The 19044-nt window shown below is 37.1% G+C and overlaps 1 protein-coding gene across 1 annotated transcript; it reads left to right on the plus strand.

Annotated features, from left to right (window-relative positions):
* LOC109822463 (probable sulfate transporter 3.5) lies at positions 2616 to 8404 on the plus strand. Its single transcript, XM_020388661.1, is given in 13 exon segments — positions 2616 to 3051; positions 3643 to 3715; positions 3717 to 3803; positions 3890 to 4061; positions 4796 to 4861; positions 4964 to 5077; positions 5185 to 5301; positions 5390 to 5516; positions 6095 to 6381; positions 7072 to 7271; positions 7366 to 7448; positions 7727 to 7803; positions 7901 to 8404. Coding segments are annotated over 13 exon segments (1896 nt in total). The 5' UTR covers positions 2616 to 2720; the 3' UTR covers positions 8063 to 8404.

Here is a 19044-nt window from a genome sequence, read left to right on the forward strand (position 1 = left end):
GTATATGAACATATTTTTTATTTTTCAGAAATGGACAAAGAACCAGCTCTTTCAACTCTTAAGAAGAGTATGAAGACGGAAAAAAATAATTACAAATTATTATGTTTTTTCTTTATATTTTGCTTATTAAATCTTATGATTGTTGATTGATTGAGAACTTTTTTTGGTGACGCATCATTTGCAAATAATGTTTTTGAATATTAAACTATCTTATATTTTAATTTCATTCAAGTTTCATTTAGGATATTTTGATTGTCTACATTTTATTCATTTATTATAAAAAATTAGTTTAAATGATATTAATTTTAATTATAGAGTTTATATAAGTTGTTTAGTATCGTTATTTACAGGCGGATACATGTTATTTAACCTCAATATTAGGGGTGTGTGGGAGTGGGATTCGCGTGTTTCGAAGGGGGGTGAGTCATTAGATATTAAAAATTATATTCAAATGAGAGTGATTGAAACGCGAAAAAATATAGATAAATTATGGTAAGACCGTGCTTAGCACGGGCTAAAACACTAGTCATTTCTAATTCAAACATATGAAAATTTTGGAAAATGTAAAACATCAAGATCCAAACATCTTTTGAACTTCATGAGCATATAAGTTGCCTTTTCCCTTTTCAAATTTTATTGCAATCATGTCCGAGAATTAGGGGTGCTAAACTGTATCCATATTCGATGAAATATCTGTATCTATATCCGTTAAAATATGGATATAGTTCCTCAAATCTGTAACTAATAGGATATGGTTACGGATATGATTTTGTAGTGAAATGTCTAGAAACGTATCCAAAATATCCGAATACATATTAGTCATTTTCTTAATTTTAGATTATGGATTTAGTCTTTAGATTATGGATTTGAGTTTAATTTTGATGATCAATATATCTAATCTTAGCTTTTCAGATATAATGAACATATTAATGAACTCTTTCGTATCACATGAACTATATTTTTTAACAGTATCTAGTTTTCTCATATCCATTTTATATCTGTATGCATATCTGCTTATATATCCGCATGTATATCAATATCCGTATCTGATTTTAGCGGATATGGATATGAATTTTTTTTGCCAACGTACATCTGTATCTGATATGAATATGGTAAGTATCATATCCGAGCCGTATTAAAACCGAATGCACTCCTAGAAGAATAATATGATATATAGGCATTGCTATAACCAACCATACATAGAGTTATAAGCAAAGAGGTTCCTCCCATTAATTAGCAGCTTATAAAGTAGGCATATATATTGCTTATGTTATCCTAAGTAAAGAAGTTCCCCTATATAAACATATTCGATGCATGCCGTGTGATTTGAGCTTATCAAGAAGGATATAATGATATGTCATTGCTATGAAACAGTGATTGATCATACATTCTCTCAACAGTGATTTAGAAATGAATATTTAAGGCATGTTCAGGGTTCAAGAGAAGAATCGAAGTACCCAATTATATATGGACGACTAGGTTTATTTTGTCTTTTGGTTCATCTTAATTTGTGGCTTTCAATTCATTTATTTTTTTATTTATCCCATCTTATCTTGCATAGTTGCATGTGCCCAAATGCAGTCTTTGACTCATGATTCGTGAAGAACTTTGCAACGGCAGTTGAAGCAAAGGAGACCTATTTATGGTCAATAGTCTTACGCACGTTGTTCGCATTAATTGAATTTATTTCTTTTGACATTTGAGTGAATAAAATTTTATCCAACTGTTTCAAGTCGAGAAGATTGTGAGAGGCATTGATTTTCTTCTTGCTAGCTAGAAAAGCAACACGCCATCGGATTGGATTGGTAGTTGTTTTCTTGCACTCCAAAATCCTTTTTATTTAGAGGCAAGTGTAAGCTAAAATCTTAAAAATCCTAGTATATAGATTGTGGATCCCAGCAATCCTAATATATAGATACGTAAGATTCTTTATTTATTCATTTTTGAATGGGGCGTAATGCATGTACTTATAAAATAAAAGGAGGAAAAGAAATCAATTTTAGATACAAATTAAAAGTATTCCTATTAATTTCTTGTAATAAATCATTTCCATGGAAAATGCTCCCTAATCCAATCCACAGAAATGGATTATCAAAATAGCCTTATTTAAAACGAGCGACTTCGAACAAATGCAAATTGTATCATTCTTGTCTTTGCCTTTTCGTAATAAATCGCTTCAGTTTCATGTTCTCATCTTATAATCCCCAGAAACATAGATGATAAAGTTGTATCCAAAAGCCTTTTCAAAATAATACATTTTTGTGAAAATGTAAACGTCGTTATAAATCTCTCCTCTCTTGACTCCAAACAAGATCAGGTCTTTAACATTCACGACGATAATTTGCTACAAACTCTCGATTAAGGAAGGACCAAAGCACACCCAAATTTGAGGAATATTTACACTAATCTTATCTGTTAAATGTTAATCCACTCCAAATTCCTCTCCCCGATAAAAGGGATATTTTGGATTTAAAAAAAAAAAAAAAACTAACCACGTCCCAAATGTCTAGATCCAAATCATCGAGCCCATGATGCCTACGTGTCACGTGGGATCCATATAAGCCCTCTATATAAACCACTCCCCCCATGAAAGCCATAACTAACCACTCCCCTCCCTCAATACCCTCCGCTTCCCTCCTCCAAGCCGTTTGCTTCTCTCTCTCTCTCTCTCTCTCTCTCCATTCCCCAAATCAATTGAATTTTCATTTTCAATATAATTAATGGGAACAGAAAATTTTAATGATGTCAATAACGAAGTTAGCATTAGAGTTGATCTCACCAAGAAGAGGCCTTTCGGCCCGTCGCTCGCGGCGGATCTTAAAGAGGCTTTCTTCCCCGACGACCCTTTCCGGGCTTTCAAGGACCAGTCGGCGGGGCGGCGGGCTTGGTCCGCTTTGCAATATTACGTGCCGATTTTAGAGTGGGTCCCCAAATACAGTCTCGCAAAGTTCCGATATGATCTGCTTGCTGGTGTTACCATTGCTAGCCTTGCTATCCCTCAGGGGATTAGCTACGCTCGGCTCGCCGAACTCCCTCCAATTGTTGGCTTATGTGAGTTTCCACACTCCAAAAATAAAAAATTTAAAAAAAAATTAAAATTTTAGTACAGACGGATTTGTTTTCATGGAATTAATACCCAAGCATTTTTACGGATTTCCTAGCCTATATTGTTTGACGTCGGCAGCATCATTGTTGCTGTCATTACTATTGTCGCATGTACGCAGCTTTCTTACCTAAAATTTCTTTGCTTCGCGTCAAAATTTGGGCCTTGTTGATCCATTTAGATGTGACTCTATGAAATCTGTTTGCTGCAAGTACCTTATTTTGGGAGTCTGGCATTGAAACTTTTGATTTTTTTTTTAATTCGTTTAATTAATTTTGAATTTACAAGTTTGGGTGGTACTCAATTTTCAGTAGTCTTCTTACGTTTTATTAGTTACTGGCAGTAGTAGTTTATTCTTTTCAGTGAAAAATTGTAATCACCCTTTTGGTAATATTCTGTCACATGATATTTTTTTTATCACTATTCCATATGTGCCACGCATATAATATTGTGTTAGAGTCCTGATTTATGAGCCATCTTGCTTTTTTTTTTTTTAAATAACATCTTTATCATTGTTTGTCATTATCATCTGTTGACAGATTCGAGTTTTGTTCCGCCTATCGTCTACGCAATCTTTGGAAGCTCGAAACAATTGGCGGTGGGAGGTACACCCGAGAGACGAGCCGCAGTTGTATTTGGAGTTGTTCTTCACTGCAGCATTCATCACTGGGATATTTCAGCTGGCAATGGGAGTTTTCAGGTTCCTAAAATTTCTTTTTTTTTTTAAAGAATGGATAAAAAAAATTGTTGTTCTTCTCTTTGCTGATGGTGTATGTTTAATTTCAGGCTTGGTATATTGATTGATTTCTTGGCTCGGTCAACAATCACTGGTTACATGGGAGGAACTGCGATCATCATTATATTGCAACAGTTGAAGGGACTGCTCGGGATGACGCATTTTACGCAGCATACAGATGTTGTCTCGGTTCTGCACGCAGTCTTTTTGTATAGGAAAGATGTGAGTTTATTGAGCACTTTCTTGCATTTGTAGAAGTTTTTGTGGCCAACATGAAATGAAATTAGATAATTGCGCAACATAAATTCACTGTAGTACCTCAGTTTTGCACTTACTATCGCGGTAGCCTTATCGCTGCTGAAAACTCTGGGTTGATTTTTTTTTTTTTTGACTCATTTACCATCGGCGAGGTTTTGTCAGATATTGGCTCTAAGTACATCTGACGGTAAAATATTCAGAACAAATTCTGACCCCGGTCTATCTTCAACAACGAAACTACAGGGGTAATAAGTTCAAATTGGTGATACTACTCGGAGCCTATGTTCAATTAACCGTACCCTTGCAGAGGGTGGAAGCAATTTATCTACCGCATTTAAAAAGAACGAGAAAAAGAAGAATTGATCAGTTGATCTTAATGTTTATCGCCACATTTTTGTTCTTTTCTTTGTGAAGTGCCACATAATGTTCTGAAAAGGAACTTGGAAGATGCATCAAATATAGCTGTTATTTCTTTTCTTTGTGGGGGAATATGACATCAATGGCATATTTGGTGGGTAAATCCAATAAGCATATATGAATGATCTTCTGATGTTGTGAATTGGACCGATTTAATTGGAGGATTAAGAGCATCAAATTCATTTTTTTTTCAGTAAATTTATTTTAATAATTAAGCTTCTTTCTAATGTACTGAATCAATCTCTGATTAGATTTGCTTAATATCTAATTGTATGTTTCAGTGGAGATGGGAGAGTTTTGTTCTTGGAATAATCTTCCTATGCATCTTGCTTGTCACTAGGCATCTGGTAAGTGGCAAAGTTAATTATAAAGACCCAATCACATATTATTAATCTCTTTTCGTTATTTCAACATTTTACTTAAAAATATTTTTTTTGAATTTTACGCAGAGAAAAGCAGCTCCGAAACTTTTCTGGGTGTCAGCGATCACTCCATTGCTTTTGGTCATAATTGGCGGAATCTTCGCTTTTCTAGTTCATGGACAGAATCATGGAATCCCTATTGTTAAGTGCTTTGATTCATTTTTTTGCTCTGAATTGTCACCAAATACATTAAGTAGTTTTTGTGTTGAGTTATGGTACTAAACGTTGATAGATGATTTTGCTATTAGGTTGGCGAATTGAAAAGAGGGCTGAATCCAATCTCCATAGGGAAATTGCAGTTCAGATCAAAACATTTTGACCTCGCCTTCAAAGCCGGAGTTATTGCAGGATTCATAGCTCTAGCGGTATTTATATTTATTTTCTTTATAAGAACTTTTTAAATTATGGATGTATAAAATTTCATTATTTATAATGTTGATGTAAATTTTTCAGGAAGGTATTGCAGTTGGTAGGAGCTTGGCACAGGCGACAAATGATCAAATAGATGGGAACAAGGAGATGATAGCTTATGGGATGATGAATATTGTTGGTTCCTTCTTTTCTTGCTATCTGACTACTGGTATGCCTTTCTGCCTTCGAAAATTAAAAACAAATATATTTGTTGAAAGAGAAAGCAATCTGATGAGCAAATTTCCTTTACGTTTCTATCTAACAAGTTTCTGTCATAAGAAATGGAAAATATAGGTTTAGTTGTGGATAGACCCTCAGTAGTTCTATTAGGTAGACCCTGAGTGAAAAACTCTCGTTTACCCTCATCAGCCTATTCATCACAAAACAATTTTCTCTTTCTCTGAGGGTAAGAGAGAACAATTTCACTCATAGATCTATCTGCAACAAAATACTACATAGGGTCTATTTAGAAATTGTTTATGGTCCTGGGAGTCTATATATCCGCAAATAACCCGAAAATATATCGCATGTAGTTGCTTCATATTACAAATAACAGACAAGAGGTGGGTAGAGCTAACATTTAGTCCCACATCAGAAATGAGGCAGGGATATGACCAATTCATATGTGATTGTGATCTAAGACCTAACAAGTAGGCTTTTTAGATTAATGAGGTCTCAGTCAATTATTTTCATCTCATGCATTTTCGAGTAATAATTCCTAAATAAGTCCGTTTTTTTGCTATGCAGGGCCTTTTTCAAAGTCTGCTGTTAATGCACATGCTGGATCAAGATCACAAATGTCCAATATCGTGCAAGCATTTATAATGATGTTGGTTCTACTTCTCTTGGCTCCTCTGTTTAAGTACACTCCTCTAGTGGTTCTCTCTGCAATCATCATAACTGCCATGATTGGGCTTATTGAGTATGAGGAAGTATATCGCCTGCTGAAGGTGGATAAGTTTGATTTTGTCATTTGCATGACTGCGTTTCTTGGTGTCATCTTCTCCGAGATGAAAACTGGGCTCATGATGTCGGTACGTATGTAATGATGTCTATCTCAGTTATATGAATGTAAAGCATGAGAGAATTGTTAATGCCTTCTCCTTTTTTGGGGGTAATTGCGAATACCTGTAGTATCGTAAATTTTAACTTGCCATCCTGCTAGTTATATTTTTGCACATAGACCCCCTAAGTGAATTAATGACTCTTTGGCCCTCGTGGGGTCTATTTGTGGAAAAAAATATTTTTTCTTTTAGGATAAAAGAGTCAAACAAAGTTCACTATGGGATCTATCTGCAAAAATGAAACTAGAGGTAGTTAGTTCAAACGACAACACCACAGCGGGTCTATCCACAATTAATCCTTTTTTCTTTATCTCGAGGAATTCTGTTCTAGGGCCTTTAAGGGGGAATGGTTAATTGCTAAGAATATGTCATGAATGGATTAAAAAACAAATATGTAGCACAATATTTTTACTGAAGTCAAAAAGTTTCTGTTTTAAAAAATAGGGTTGTTGTTTGTTTCATACTTGATCGATACAAAATCATGAATGAAATAAGTAAACATTGCTCAAAAATATTTCTTTCAGATACAAGAACAATTAACAATACATTGTCCAAGTAACGCTCGATATTAATCTTGCTCTTAATATCAACATAACATTTGCTCACAAAATATTGCCAGCATATTCTTGAGGAATAAAATCGCCTTCTACCATTCTTCAGGTTGCTCTGTCAATAGTTAGAGCACTGGTGTATGTGGCCAGACCTCATGCTTGCAAGCTTGGAAAAATTTCAAATCTAAATGGAATGGAAATATATCGCGATATTGAGCAGTATCCAGATGCAGCTAGCGTCCCTGGCATTCTAATCCTTCAACTTGGTTCTCCAGTCTATTTTGCTAATGCCAGCTACTTGAGAGAGAGGTTAAAAAAATTCCCCTTTTGTTTTTGTTTAGATTGATTTGCTTCTTGCTTTTTGAAGTAACCTTTGCCGTCCGTTCTGCTTATGTTTAACTAGGATATCAAGATGGTTAGAAGAGGAAGACAACATTGCGAAGAAGAATAGTGAAGAAGTGTTATATGTGATACTTGATCTAAGTGGTAAGTTTCATTTAGATAATATAAGCTAATAAGCTAATTTTATAGTATCAGAACTATAAAATAGTATATGCTTTTCTAGCTATGCATACGGTTGCATCAAACTCAAGTCTCATACTAACTTCCAACTTAGAGAAGTATTCGTTTTGTTCAACTAGGTTTATATGAAAAAAAAAAAATTTCTCTGATTGACTTGGTTTACAATTTCCAAAGTATAGAATTTACCAAGATAAAATGTTCCAAATATGAGGTACTCATGAATTTTCATTCTTATGCGACAGGGGTGAGTTCCATAGACAACAGTGGCATCGGAATGCTTGAGGAAGTCAACCGCACTCTTCAAATCAAAGGGATCAGGGTAAAGATTTTCGTTCATTTGAAATTCATCAAAATATCATGTAAATCATTTCTCATTGTACTAAATCTGAAAAACATAATTTCATCTGTTGTTGCAGTTAGCATTAGCAAATCCTAGAATAAGAGTCGTAGATAAGCTAGTGCGATCGAAAGTAATCGACCAAATTGGGTCAGAATGGGTGTTCTTAACAATCAAGGAATCGGTAAAAGCTTGTCTATTTTCGCTTGAGGAGACCAAACTAAAGGGACAGAATCCCTAGCTTCTGGGTTAAAGGAAAGGGAGATCAAATGTACATAAATACGAAGCCTGGTGTCGTCACTGTAAGTTGAAGGCCTGGACCTGTCAGTACATTAGTCAGGCAACGGTAAAGCTTCGTCGGGCATTTTAGTAATAAAATGCTTTCGATTGGAGTAGGGAGGGGCGTAAGTGAGCATTTTTTGTTCGTAACGAGAAAATTCTCTGTTTTGCAATCATTTTTATTCAAAATTGCTGGGAGAAAAATTGTAGTAGTTCTGGTTTGCTGCTGCTGCTGCTGCTGCTGTTGATGTTTTGCAACTTTTTAGTGAATCTCAGATCTTGACAATGAAACATAAGCTTGGAAATCATGCTTCTCAAAATATATTTTGAATATGGGTCACGTAGATTCGCATGGAATTGGACATACATGTATGTTTGCTACTATTTTTGAGCTGGTCGTCTTAAAATCAACCAATGATACGAACAATTAATCTTCTATGAAATGAATTAGCAAATCACAACTGAACGTCAAGTACTATTACTGGAGTCCAACCCTTTGGCACAGAATTTTCAGTCTTCCTGTTAAATCAGCTTAGCGATAAAAGCTACGAGATTATAGCTGAAAGCTGTTAAGCTAGCTGAAAGCTGTGAAATTGTAGCTGAAAGCTGATAGCTGTGTAGCTAGTTGATTGACTAGAGCTGTTTGGCAAAAGTAGCTGTACAACTAGCTTAAATTTGTTAAATAACTAAAAAGGACATGTAATATTATTGATATAAAATTAGAATTATTAGGGGCAAAAACGAAAAAAAAACTGACAGCTCCTTCCCAAAGACAAACGCTAATTGAGGTAGCTTTCCAAAAGCTACTTGCAAAAGACACAATCTCCAAAATAATCTCCTCCTATTTTTGGTCACCAAACAGCTCTACTAACTTATTGACCAAGTCAATAAGATACAATCTCTTAGATAAGGCACAATCTCTTGTTGCCAAACAGTGCCTAAGTTTTGCCCATGCCCAATTGACCATTATACCTGCCCACTAATTGGCCTGTCTAAACCCACCCACTTAGATAATTGGGCTTAAAATGTGTGGGTTCTATTATCATACGCAATAAATGGGTGAGCGGAGTACTTCCCATTTGTCTACCCATAAATTCATGCACATTTTGACGTATAATTTCAAAAATTATAAAAACTCCATTAAAAATTCAAAATTTGCAAATAGTATAGGGAAAAATGTGTCCATGCCCCAAAAGTAGAAAGTTCATGTGACTCGCCCCCTTGTATTCTGACCCATGTGTATAAGCCCCAAATACACACTGTATTTGTGTTAAGGCCCCAAAGTATCGGACCCTGAGAAATGCCCAACAAAAGTTACAAATTTACCCTTTGATTTGATTGAGCTTGGTAACTGCGCCCATCCCTTTAACCTCATCTCATCTCATCTCACTCTCTCTCTCTCTCTCTCTCTCTCCCCCCCCCCCCCCCCCCCCTCTCTCTCTCCCCTCTATCTCTCAACTTCTTCTTCTCTCTCACTTCCGTCATGGCCACTGAAAATGATCAGACCCTGGGGAGGTCGTGGAAGGTGAAGGCGAGGACGGTTGTCATGGAGTCGAAGGTCGGTGAGTCATCTTGGAAACAGCTCGTGAACGCGGGTTCAACGACAAACATGGAACATGGTCCGGTGGGACCCGCGAGCTGACGGAGCCCGGAGCTTTGGTCCGATGCATCGTTGTTCTCCCCTTTCTAAGTTACGGAATATCTTAACCCAAATCAATGTCTTAATCAAGATAGTGCTCTTGTTTTCTTGTAATTTATGAAGGGAATTGATATTGGGTTTTTGTAGTTTTTCTCTTTCATTTAATTGAAATGGGGTTGTTGGGAAATTACCCTGATTCCCCTATTGCCAGATTTGAGAGAAAGCAAAAAATAAAATGCGCAAAATTGAGGCAACACAGATTTAACGTGCGTTCGGATAAAATTGCCTACGATCACGGGCTGTGCAGATCTTTCTACTTATTTGCCGCAGAATTTTACACACTCTCAATTTTTCTTACACTCATCCACTCTGAAAATTGCTCATAAATTTTCTTCACAACAGATTTTCTCTAGCCTTCTCTTTTCTCTTCTCTTGTTTTTCTATTAAGAGGAGGTTGTTTTTCGTGGATGAGTTTTCTTAGGTTTGGGGCCTATTTATTAGTTTTGGGAAACAACTATGCAATAATATTTATTTGGTGAGGGCACGCGGTGGCAGGTACATATATTCTTACTCTGGGACGCGCCGGCACTATTCTCTCTGGATTTTCGCGTGCATGAGAATTGCAAGCCGAAGAGCCAAAGGCTCTTTCGGTGGATGAGAGTTGGTTGAAAAAAAAACTTCTTTTTTTTTGTGTCTTTGACACTGTGGTCTGAACATTCTTTGGGACTACATCCCACTTGAAGACTGATTTTATCTGCTTAACATTCGATCTATGCCGCAGTTTCCAGGTCTTATACTATTGGAATGGCACCTTGAAGCTGAACCAGCTTCGGTTTGTCAATTAGTTCCCGTCTTTTCAGCATGTCTGGCGATTTTGAGCTCACTAATTTTTTCAGCTTCAAATCATTTCCAGAGTCGGTAAATGATACGCATTGTATGTGCTTGTTCTGGATGAAAGACGGTTCTTCTCTAGATGAATAGCACTTTACCTGTCGACAGTATTAACATTGTTTTGTTTTTGCTAATTCATCCAGAATTTTGAAGCCAACGATTTCCTTGCTGGCTTTGTACAGCGATTTCTTGCTTCTCTGTGGAGGAGCACTTATCTTCTGCAGTTAGAGCCAACGTCACTGCAGTACTCCTAGGTATTATATCCTATAGTGCTCTTCTGATATCAACATTCCTGCTATGATCGATCTCATCGCCTGTTAGCTATTGTATTTCTCAACTTTGAAACAGTTGCTTTACCTGTAGTGCTCGAGATATTGAGAGGATTCATGACGCTTCCCCAGGTACCTTGCTGATCATTCATATACTGCTACCAGCTCCATGTTGAGAATATCGGTTTGTACGACCATGGATACATCAGATTCAATATGTGAGGGTCGGGACTTCGCCATGTTGTGCGCTTTTCTTCTGTCTTCGGTGATTGTTCTTTGGAAAGTCTGAAATGAACACCTAAAGGTGTACCCACTGGTTTCGCATCTTGCATGTTGAACCTGGAGAGTACTTTGTTGATGTACTCAGCCTGTGATAACATCAAAGTCCTAGACTTTGTGTCTCTCTTGATCCTCATTCCAAGAATCTGTTTTGCAGCACCAAGATCTTTCATCGCGAACTGCTTTGACAATTTTTGCTTCAAATTTATAATCTCTTGCAGATCTGATCCTGCAACGAGCATGTCATCAACGTATAACAATAAAATAATGAAGCTATTGTCAAACCTCTTGAGATAGCAACAATGATCTGCTTGACATCTAGTGAAACCGTTGCTGCCCATGAAGTTGTCAAATTTCTTGTACCACTGTCTGGGAGCTTGTTTTAATCCATACATGCTTTTCTTCAAACGTCATACTAGATTTTCCTTGCCTGCCTTTATGAAGCCTTCTGGTTGCTTCATATAAATCTCCTCCTCCAAATCACCATGAAGGAAAGCTGTTTTTACATCTAACTGCTCAAGATGTAAATTCTCAGCAGGTACAATTTTCAACACTAATCTGATTGTAGTCAGTTTCACAACCGGAGAAAAAATTTAATTTAAGTCAATACCTTCCTTTTGCTGAAAGCCTTTGACAACCAATCTTGCCTTGAAGCGCTTGTTCCCATCATGCTCTTCTTTGATCCTGTAGATCCATTTGTTATGCAGAGCTTTCTTACCTGGTGGTAATTCAGCTAAGTCCCACGTCTGATTTGACATGAGTGAGTCCATCTCATCTTGCATAGCAGACTCCCACTTGACTGAATCCTTCACCTGTATTGCTTCGTCATAACACTCCGGTTCACCACTGTCAGTCAGCAACAGATAGTGCAAAGAAGGCGAATAACGCTGGGTTGGCTTAGGAATTCTGGAGGAGCGTCTCACTTCTGGCGTGCTTGGTTCTTCTTGAACTGCTTCAGGACTTGTTTGAACATCATTTTCAGAAATCTCCTCAAATTCAGCAAATTCCTTTGTTTCAGCTTTTGTACTGGAGCTACTTGATTCTGCAGTTGATCTATCTTTGTACATCACATTCTCATTGAATATGACATCTCTGCTTCTGATGATCTTCCGATTTTCATAATCCCAAAATCGGTAACCAAACTCACCCCCACCATAACCAACAAAAATACATTTGTTAGATTTGGCATCAAGTTTACTTCTTTCAGCAGAATCTATGTGTACATAAGAGATACAACCAAAAATTCTTAAATGTGAAAGGTTTACCTCTTTTTTGCTCCAAGCTTCTTCCGGTATTCCACCATCCAAGGGAACTGAGGGTCCGCGGTTGATTAGATAGGCTGCGGTATTGATAGCTTCAGCCCATAGGAACTTGGGCAAGCCGACATGTAACCTCATGCTTCTGGCACGTTCATTCAAAGTTCTGTTCATGCGCTCCGCTACGCCATTCTGCTGCGGTGTCATGGGAACTGTTTTCTCCATCTTGATCCCGCTGTTTGCGCAAAACTCTTTGAATCTACTGTCTTTGTACTCTCCTCCATTGTCTGACCTCAACTTCTTTATCTTCAAACCAGTTTCATTTTCCACCATGGCCTTCCATTTTCTGAAGGTATCAAAGACTTCTGATTTCTTCTTTAGAAAATAAACCCACACCTTCCTTGTAGAATCATCAATGAAGGTGACATAGTACAGTGAGCCTGCAAGAGATGAAACTGGAGATGGTCCCCATACGTCGGTATGAATCAATTCTAACCTTTCTGTCTTGGGTGTCTTGCCAATCTTTGCAAAACTGACTTTCTTCTGTTTGCCAAAGATATAATCCTCGCATAGGCCGACATCTACATTCTTCAGATCCGGTAGCTTCCCTTTTGACAGAAGTGTCTTCATCCATTTCTCGCTCACATGGCCAAGCCTTTAGTGCCATAGGTTTGATTTTTCATCTACATCTGTTGTTAGAGGTTATATAGAGAGTACCACTTTTCTTACCTCGAGCAATGACGAGTGCTCCTTTGGTAATCTTCCATTCATGACCCGAGAAGGTTGTACAATAACCCTCTCCATCAAGTTGTCCCACAGAGATCAAATTCCTTCTAAGACCAGGAATATGTCTTACTCCTTGCAGCTTCCATGTGGTCTGATTTGGCAATTTTAATCGGATGTCTCCCTTACCAACGATCTTCAAGGTTTCATCATCTGCTAGATGTACCTTTCCGAAATCACCGCTGACGTAGTTCTCCATGATTTCTCGGCATGGGGTGGAATGAAAAGATGCCCCTGAATCAAGAATTCATGATTCAATCGGACTGTTGACGCTTAGAATCATAGCATCACCTCCTTCCTCGGTCACGTTGGCAGACTCCTGTGCGCCGGTGTTTTTCTTCGGTGCCCGACACTCCCTCTTGAAATGACCCTTCTTGCCACAATTGTAGCACTTGAAGTCTTTCTTTCCTGATCTAGATTTGCTCCTTCTAGATTTTGATCTGCCGTGATTTGAACTTCTTTCTGAAGTTCTTCCCCTAGACTCCGTGTGTAAAGCTGAGGAGGTTGAAGCTTCACCCGATTCTCTCCGTCGGATCTCTTCACTAAGAACCAGATCACGAACATCATCGAACTTCAACTTGTTGCTTCCCGATGAGCTACTCACAGCCGTGACTGTAGCGTTCCAGCTTTCTGGTAGAGAAGAAAGAAGTATCAATGCTCGTACTTCTTCATCAAATTCAATCCCAACTGAACTCAACTGGGTTGTGACTATGTTGAGTTCATTGAGATGTTGAGCTGTCGATGCGCCTTCCGTCATTCGCAAATTGAACAGCCGCCTCATCAAGTGAACTTTGTTTGAGGCAGAGGGCTTCTCGTACATGCTGCAGAGAGCCGCCATAAGACCCGCCGTGGTCTTTTCCTTTGCTATGTTGAAGGCAACGTTTCGGGATAGCGTCAATCGGATAACTCCAAGGGCTTGTCTGTCGAGGAGAGCCCACTCTTCATCCTTCATATCATCTGGCTTCTTTCCCGAGAGAGGTTGATACAGCTTCTTCTGGTACAGATAGTCTTCGATCTGCATCTTCCAAAAGCCGAAGTCCGCACCATCGAACTTCTCAATTTTTACCTTCCCTTCGTCTGCAGCCATCGCTCCCACTCGAATCTGACTTCCTCTGGATCGTTTCTGACAATTTCTGCGAACCACCTTGTATTAAGATACCTCTGCCGACAAGTCAGTACCGTCGGCAAAATTCCACTATTCACAAAATTTACTATTCACGTGAATAGTAACCTTACAGAAATTTGACAGACGTCACAACCAGAGCTCTGATACCAGTTGTTGGGAAATTACCCTGATTCCCCTATTGCCAGATTTGAGAGAAAGCGAAAAATAAATTGCGCAAAATTGGGGGACACGTAAGATTTACGTGGTTCGGCACAAAATTACCTACGTTCACGGGCTCCTACAGATCTTTCACTATTTGGGAGAAATTTTACAACACTCTCAATTTTTCTCACAACTCAATCCCACTCTGAAAATTGCTCATAATTTTCTCTCACAAAGACTTTTCTCTAAGCCTCTCTTTTCTCTCTCTTGTTCTTCTATAAGAGGAGTTGTTTCTGGGATGAGTTTTTCTTAAGAGTTTGGAGGCCTATTTATAGTGTTTGGAAAAACACTATGCACTAATATTTTATTAGTGGTGGGGCCCGTGGTGGGGCCCACGTACAATTTTTTCTTGCTCTGGGACCCGCTCACCTATCCTCCTCTGATTTTCCGGTGGCATGAGAATTTTGACAAAGCCGAAAGAGCCAAAGGCTCTTTCGGTGGCATGAGAAGTTTGAAAAAAAAAACTTTCTTTTTTTTGTGTGCTTTTGGTGGTCTGCACACATTCTTTGACTAACAGGGATCTCCTTGGATTCTTGAACAGCGGTTTGGGTTTTCCTTTAATGCCTTTTTCTTGTGTGATTTGGTGATTGACAGAGTTCTGTATAAGAGATTAACAACAGAAATTTTCAAAAGCTCACATTGAATCTTCAGGCATATTGACATTTAGCTAAAAATTGAAGACAATGTGATTAAAAGTCGACTAAAGAATCTAAGAACCTGTGAATTTGAAAGGGGGGACAAGGAAAATTAGAACTATGAATGTTAGTTCTAAGGGCTGTCATGTTAGTTCTAATGGCTGGAATGTTAGTTCTAAGGGCTGGACTGTTAGTTCTAAGGACTGGACTGTTAGTTCTAAGGACTGGACTGTTAGTTCTACCAGCTTTCATGGTAGTTCTGTCATCTCTTACGTTAGTTCTACCCGCTTTCATGGTAGTTCTGTTATCTCCTATGTTAGTTCTGTTCGCTGTCATGTTAGTTCTGTCTGTTCTACCTTCTTTATGAGAACATTATAAACAATAATATCAGGATGAACACCATTTTTAAGCATCATTCTATAAAGTTTAAACCCAGCAATTAGATTGCCATGAAGCATCATTCTATAAAGTTTAAACCCAGCAATTAGATTGCCATGCTTGCACAAGCAATCGACCAAACTGCAGTATGCTACGGCATCTGGCATAAATCCCCTCTTTAGTATTTGAAAGAAAATTATTGCTGCTTCCTTCAACATTCCTTGCACGGCCATTCCCTTAAGAATGATGGTGAAAGTAACTATATCAGGTATGAGCTTGTGTACTCCCAATTGTCTATAGATTTTATGTTGGTGAAAGTAACTACATGAATTAGAACTAGAACTAACATGAAGTGAGTTATAATCAACATAAAATGAGTTAGAACTAACAAAGAGCACAAGAGCCTAAAACTAACATGAATTAGAACTAGAACTAACATGCAGTGGGTTAGAACTAATATGAATTAGAACTAGAACTAACATGCAGTGGGTTAGACAAAGAACGAGTTAGAACTAACATGAATTAGAACTAGAATTAACATGAAGTGAGTTAGAACTAACAAAGAGCAAGTTAGAACTAACTTTAAGTGAGTTAGAACTAACAAAGAGTAAGTTAGAACTAACAAAAAGCAAGTTAGAACTAACTTTAAGTGAGTTAGAACTAACAAAGAGCAAGTTAGAACTAACAAAGAGTAAGTTAGAACTAACTTTAAGTGAGTTAGAACTAACAAAGAGCAAGTTAGAACTAACTTTAAGTGAGTTAGAACTAACAAAGAGCAAGTTAGAACTAACAAAGAGCAAATTAGAACTAACTTTAAATGAGTTAGAACTAACAAAGAGCAAGTTAGAACTAACTTTAAGTGAGTTAGAACTAACAAAGAGCAAGTTTGAACCAACATAAAATTAGTTAGAACTAACAAAGAGCCCAAGAGGCCCAAGGCCCAATCAAAGACTTTTAAATATATATTGTAGGTGTAGGGGTTTGAACTCTTGACCTCCTCTCCAAATTACCAAGCTTTACCACTAGACCAAGTAGCCAAAGTATTAATGTTAGCTCCACTTAAAGTTAGCTCTTACTTGCCATTAGAACTAACATGAAATAAGTTAGAACTAACATGAGTTAGCTCATGATAGAATTTAAAAAATGACATAAATAACTAGAGTTAGCTCATGTTTGTTCTATCGCAACTCATGTTAGTTCTAATTTTTACCAGCTCATGTTAGTTCTAATTTTTAGCAGCTCGTGTTAGTTCTAATTTATTTAGGCACTGTTTGGCAACAAGAGATTGTGTCTTATCTAAGAGATTGTGTCTTATTGACTTGGTCAATAAGCTAGTAGAGCTGTTTGGTGACCAAAAATAGGAGAAGATTATTTTGGAGATTGTGTCTTTTGCAAGTAGCTTTTGGAAAGCTACGTCAAGTAGCGTTTGTCTTTGGGAAGGAGCTGCCAATTTTTTTCTTCCGTTTTTACCCATAATAATTCTAATTTTATATCAATTAATGTTGCATGTCCTTTTTAGTCATTTAACAAATTTAAGCTAGTTGTACAGTTACTTTTGCCAAACAGCTCTAGTCAACCAGCTAGCTACACAGCTATCAGCTTTTAGCTACAATTTCACAGCTTTCAGCTAGCTTAACAGCTTTCAGCTAGTTTTGCCAAACAGAGCCTTAATGCGTTAGTTCTAGCGTAAATGTTAGGTCTAAACGTCATGTTAGTTCTAATTTATGTCATATTAGTTCTAGCTTCTCCAGTGTTAGTTCTAACAGATATTGTGTTAGTTCTAATTTATTTAAGTCGTTAGTTCTAGCGTAATTGTTGGTTCTAAACGCCATGTTAGTTCTACTTGATGATGTGTTAGTTCTAGCTTCTCCAGTATCAGTTCTAACAGGTATCATGTTAGTTCTAATTTATTTAATATGATATTCCTAGCGTAAGTGTTGGGTCTAAATGTCATGTTAGTTCTAATTTATGCTATATTAGTTCTACCTTCTCCAGTGTTAGTTCTAACTGCTATCGTGTTAGCTCTAATTTATGTAATGCGTTATTTCTAGCGTACTTGTTGGTCTAAACACCATGTTAGTTCTACTTGATGATGTGTTAGTTCTAGCTTCTCTAGTGTTAGTTCTATTTGGTATCGTGTTAGTTCTAGCGTAAGTGTTGGGTCTAAACGCGATGTTAGTTCTAATTTATGTCGTGTTAGTTCTACCTTCTCTAGTGTTAGTTCTAACAAATATCGTGTTAGTTGTAATTTATTTAAGTCGTTAGTTCTACATAATTGTTGGGTCTAAACGCCATGTTAGTTCTATTTAATGATGTGTTAGTTCTAACTTCTCCAGTGTTAGTTCTAACTGGTATCGTGTTAGTTCTAATTTATTTAAGTCGTTAGTTCTAGCGTAATTGTTAGGTCTAAACGCCATATTAGTTCTACTTGATGATGTGTTAGTTCTAGCTTCTCTAGTATCAATTCTAACAGGTATCGTGTCAGTTCTAACAGGAGCTCAACTAGAACTAATATAGCCACTAGAACTAACGTTTATATTAGAACCAACACTAGCTGGAAGTAGAACTAACATGAAATCAGCTAGATCTAACACGAGAACCATCAGAACTAACATGAGCTCAACTAGAACTAACATAGCCACTATAATATGGTATAAACATATTAGTTCTACTTAAAGTTAGCTCTAACATGAATTAGAACTAAGTTAGAACTAACATAAAATAAGTTAGAACTAATATAAAATAAGGTTTACCACTAGACCAAATAGCCTAAAGTATTTATATTAGTTCTACTTAACATTAGCTCTAACATGAAATAGAACTAAGTTAGAACTAACATTAAATAACTTAGAACTAACATTAAATAACTTAGAACTAACATGAGTTATTGCTCATGATAGAGTTCAAAAAAGGGCGGGAAATTTTCCTCTATTTTTTCCCATCAGATCGCATTAATGGGCGTGACTTTCCATGTATTTTGTGGACCAGACGTCTAGGGAAGATAAGTGGAGGGGTAATTTCGGGTTTTTTTTAAAAATACAATCTTTTTTTTATACTGTTGACGTGGAGGGGCCTTGAAATATTAATTGGTACTTTTTGGGGTTGAATCACATGGGCCAAAATACAAGGGGGCGGGTCACATGAACTTTCTCATTTTGGGGCCTGGACACATTTTTCCCAATAGTATAACTACAAATTATGCACGTAATCAAAAAGTTTTGAAATATGCAAAAAACACCCTATAACTTTCAGAAATGGTAAAAAACACCCTTAAAATTAAAAATGTTCAATAAACTCCCTTAAAATATCAAAACTTACACACTATATAAAAGCTGGTAATTGCACATAGCATCTGAAAGTTTTAAATTTTACAAACAACAGCCTAAAAGTATAAAAATTACAAAAACACCCTTAAATTCAAAATTTTGAAAGAAACGCCACAATATACCAAAGCTTACTATCGGTATAAAAATATGTAAATTACACA

The sequence above is a fragment of the Asparagus officinalis genome, chromosome 8 (assembly GCF_001876935.1).
Source record: "Asparagus officinalis chromosome 8, Aspof.V1, whole genome shotgun sequence".
Taxonomy (NCBI): Eukaryota; Viridiplantae; Streptophyta; class Magnoliopsida; order Asparagales; family Asparagaceae; genus Asparagus; species Asparagus officinalis.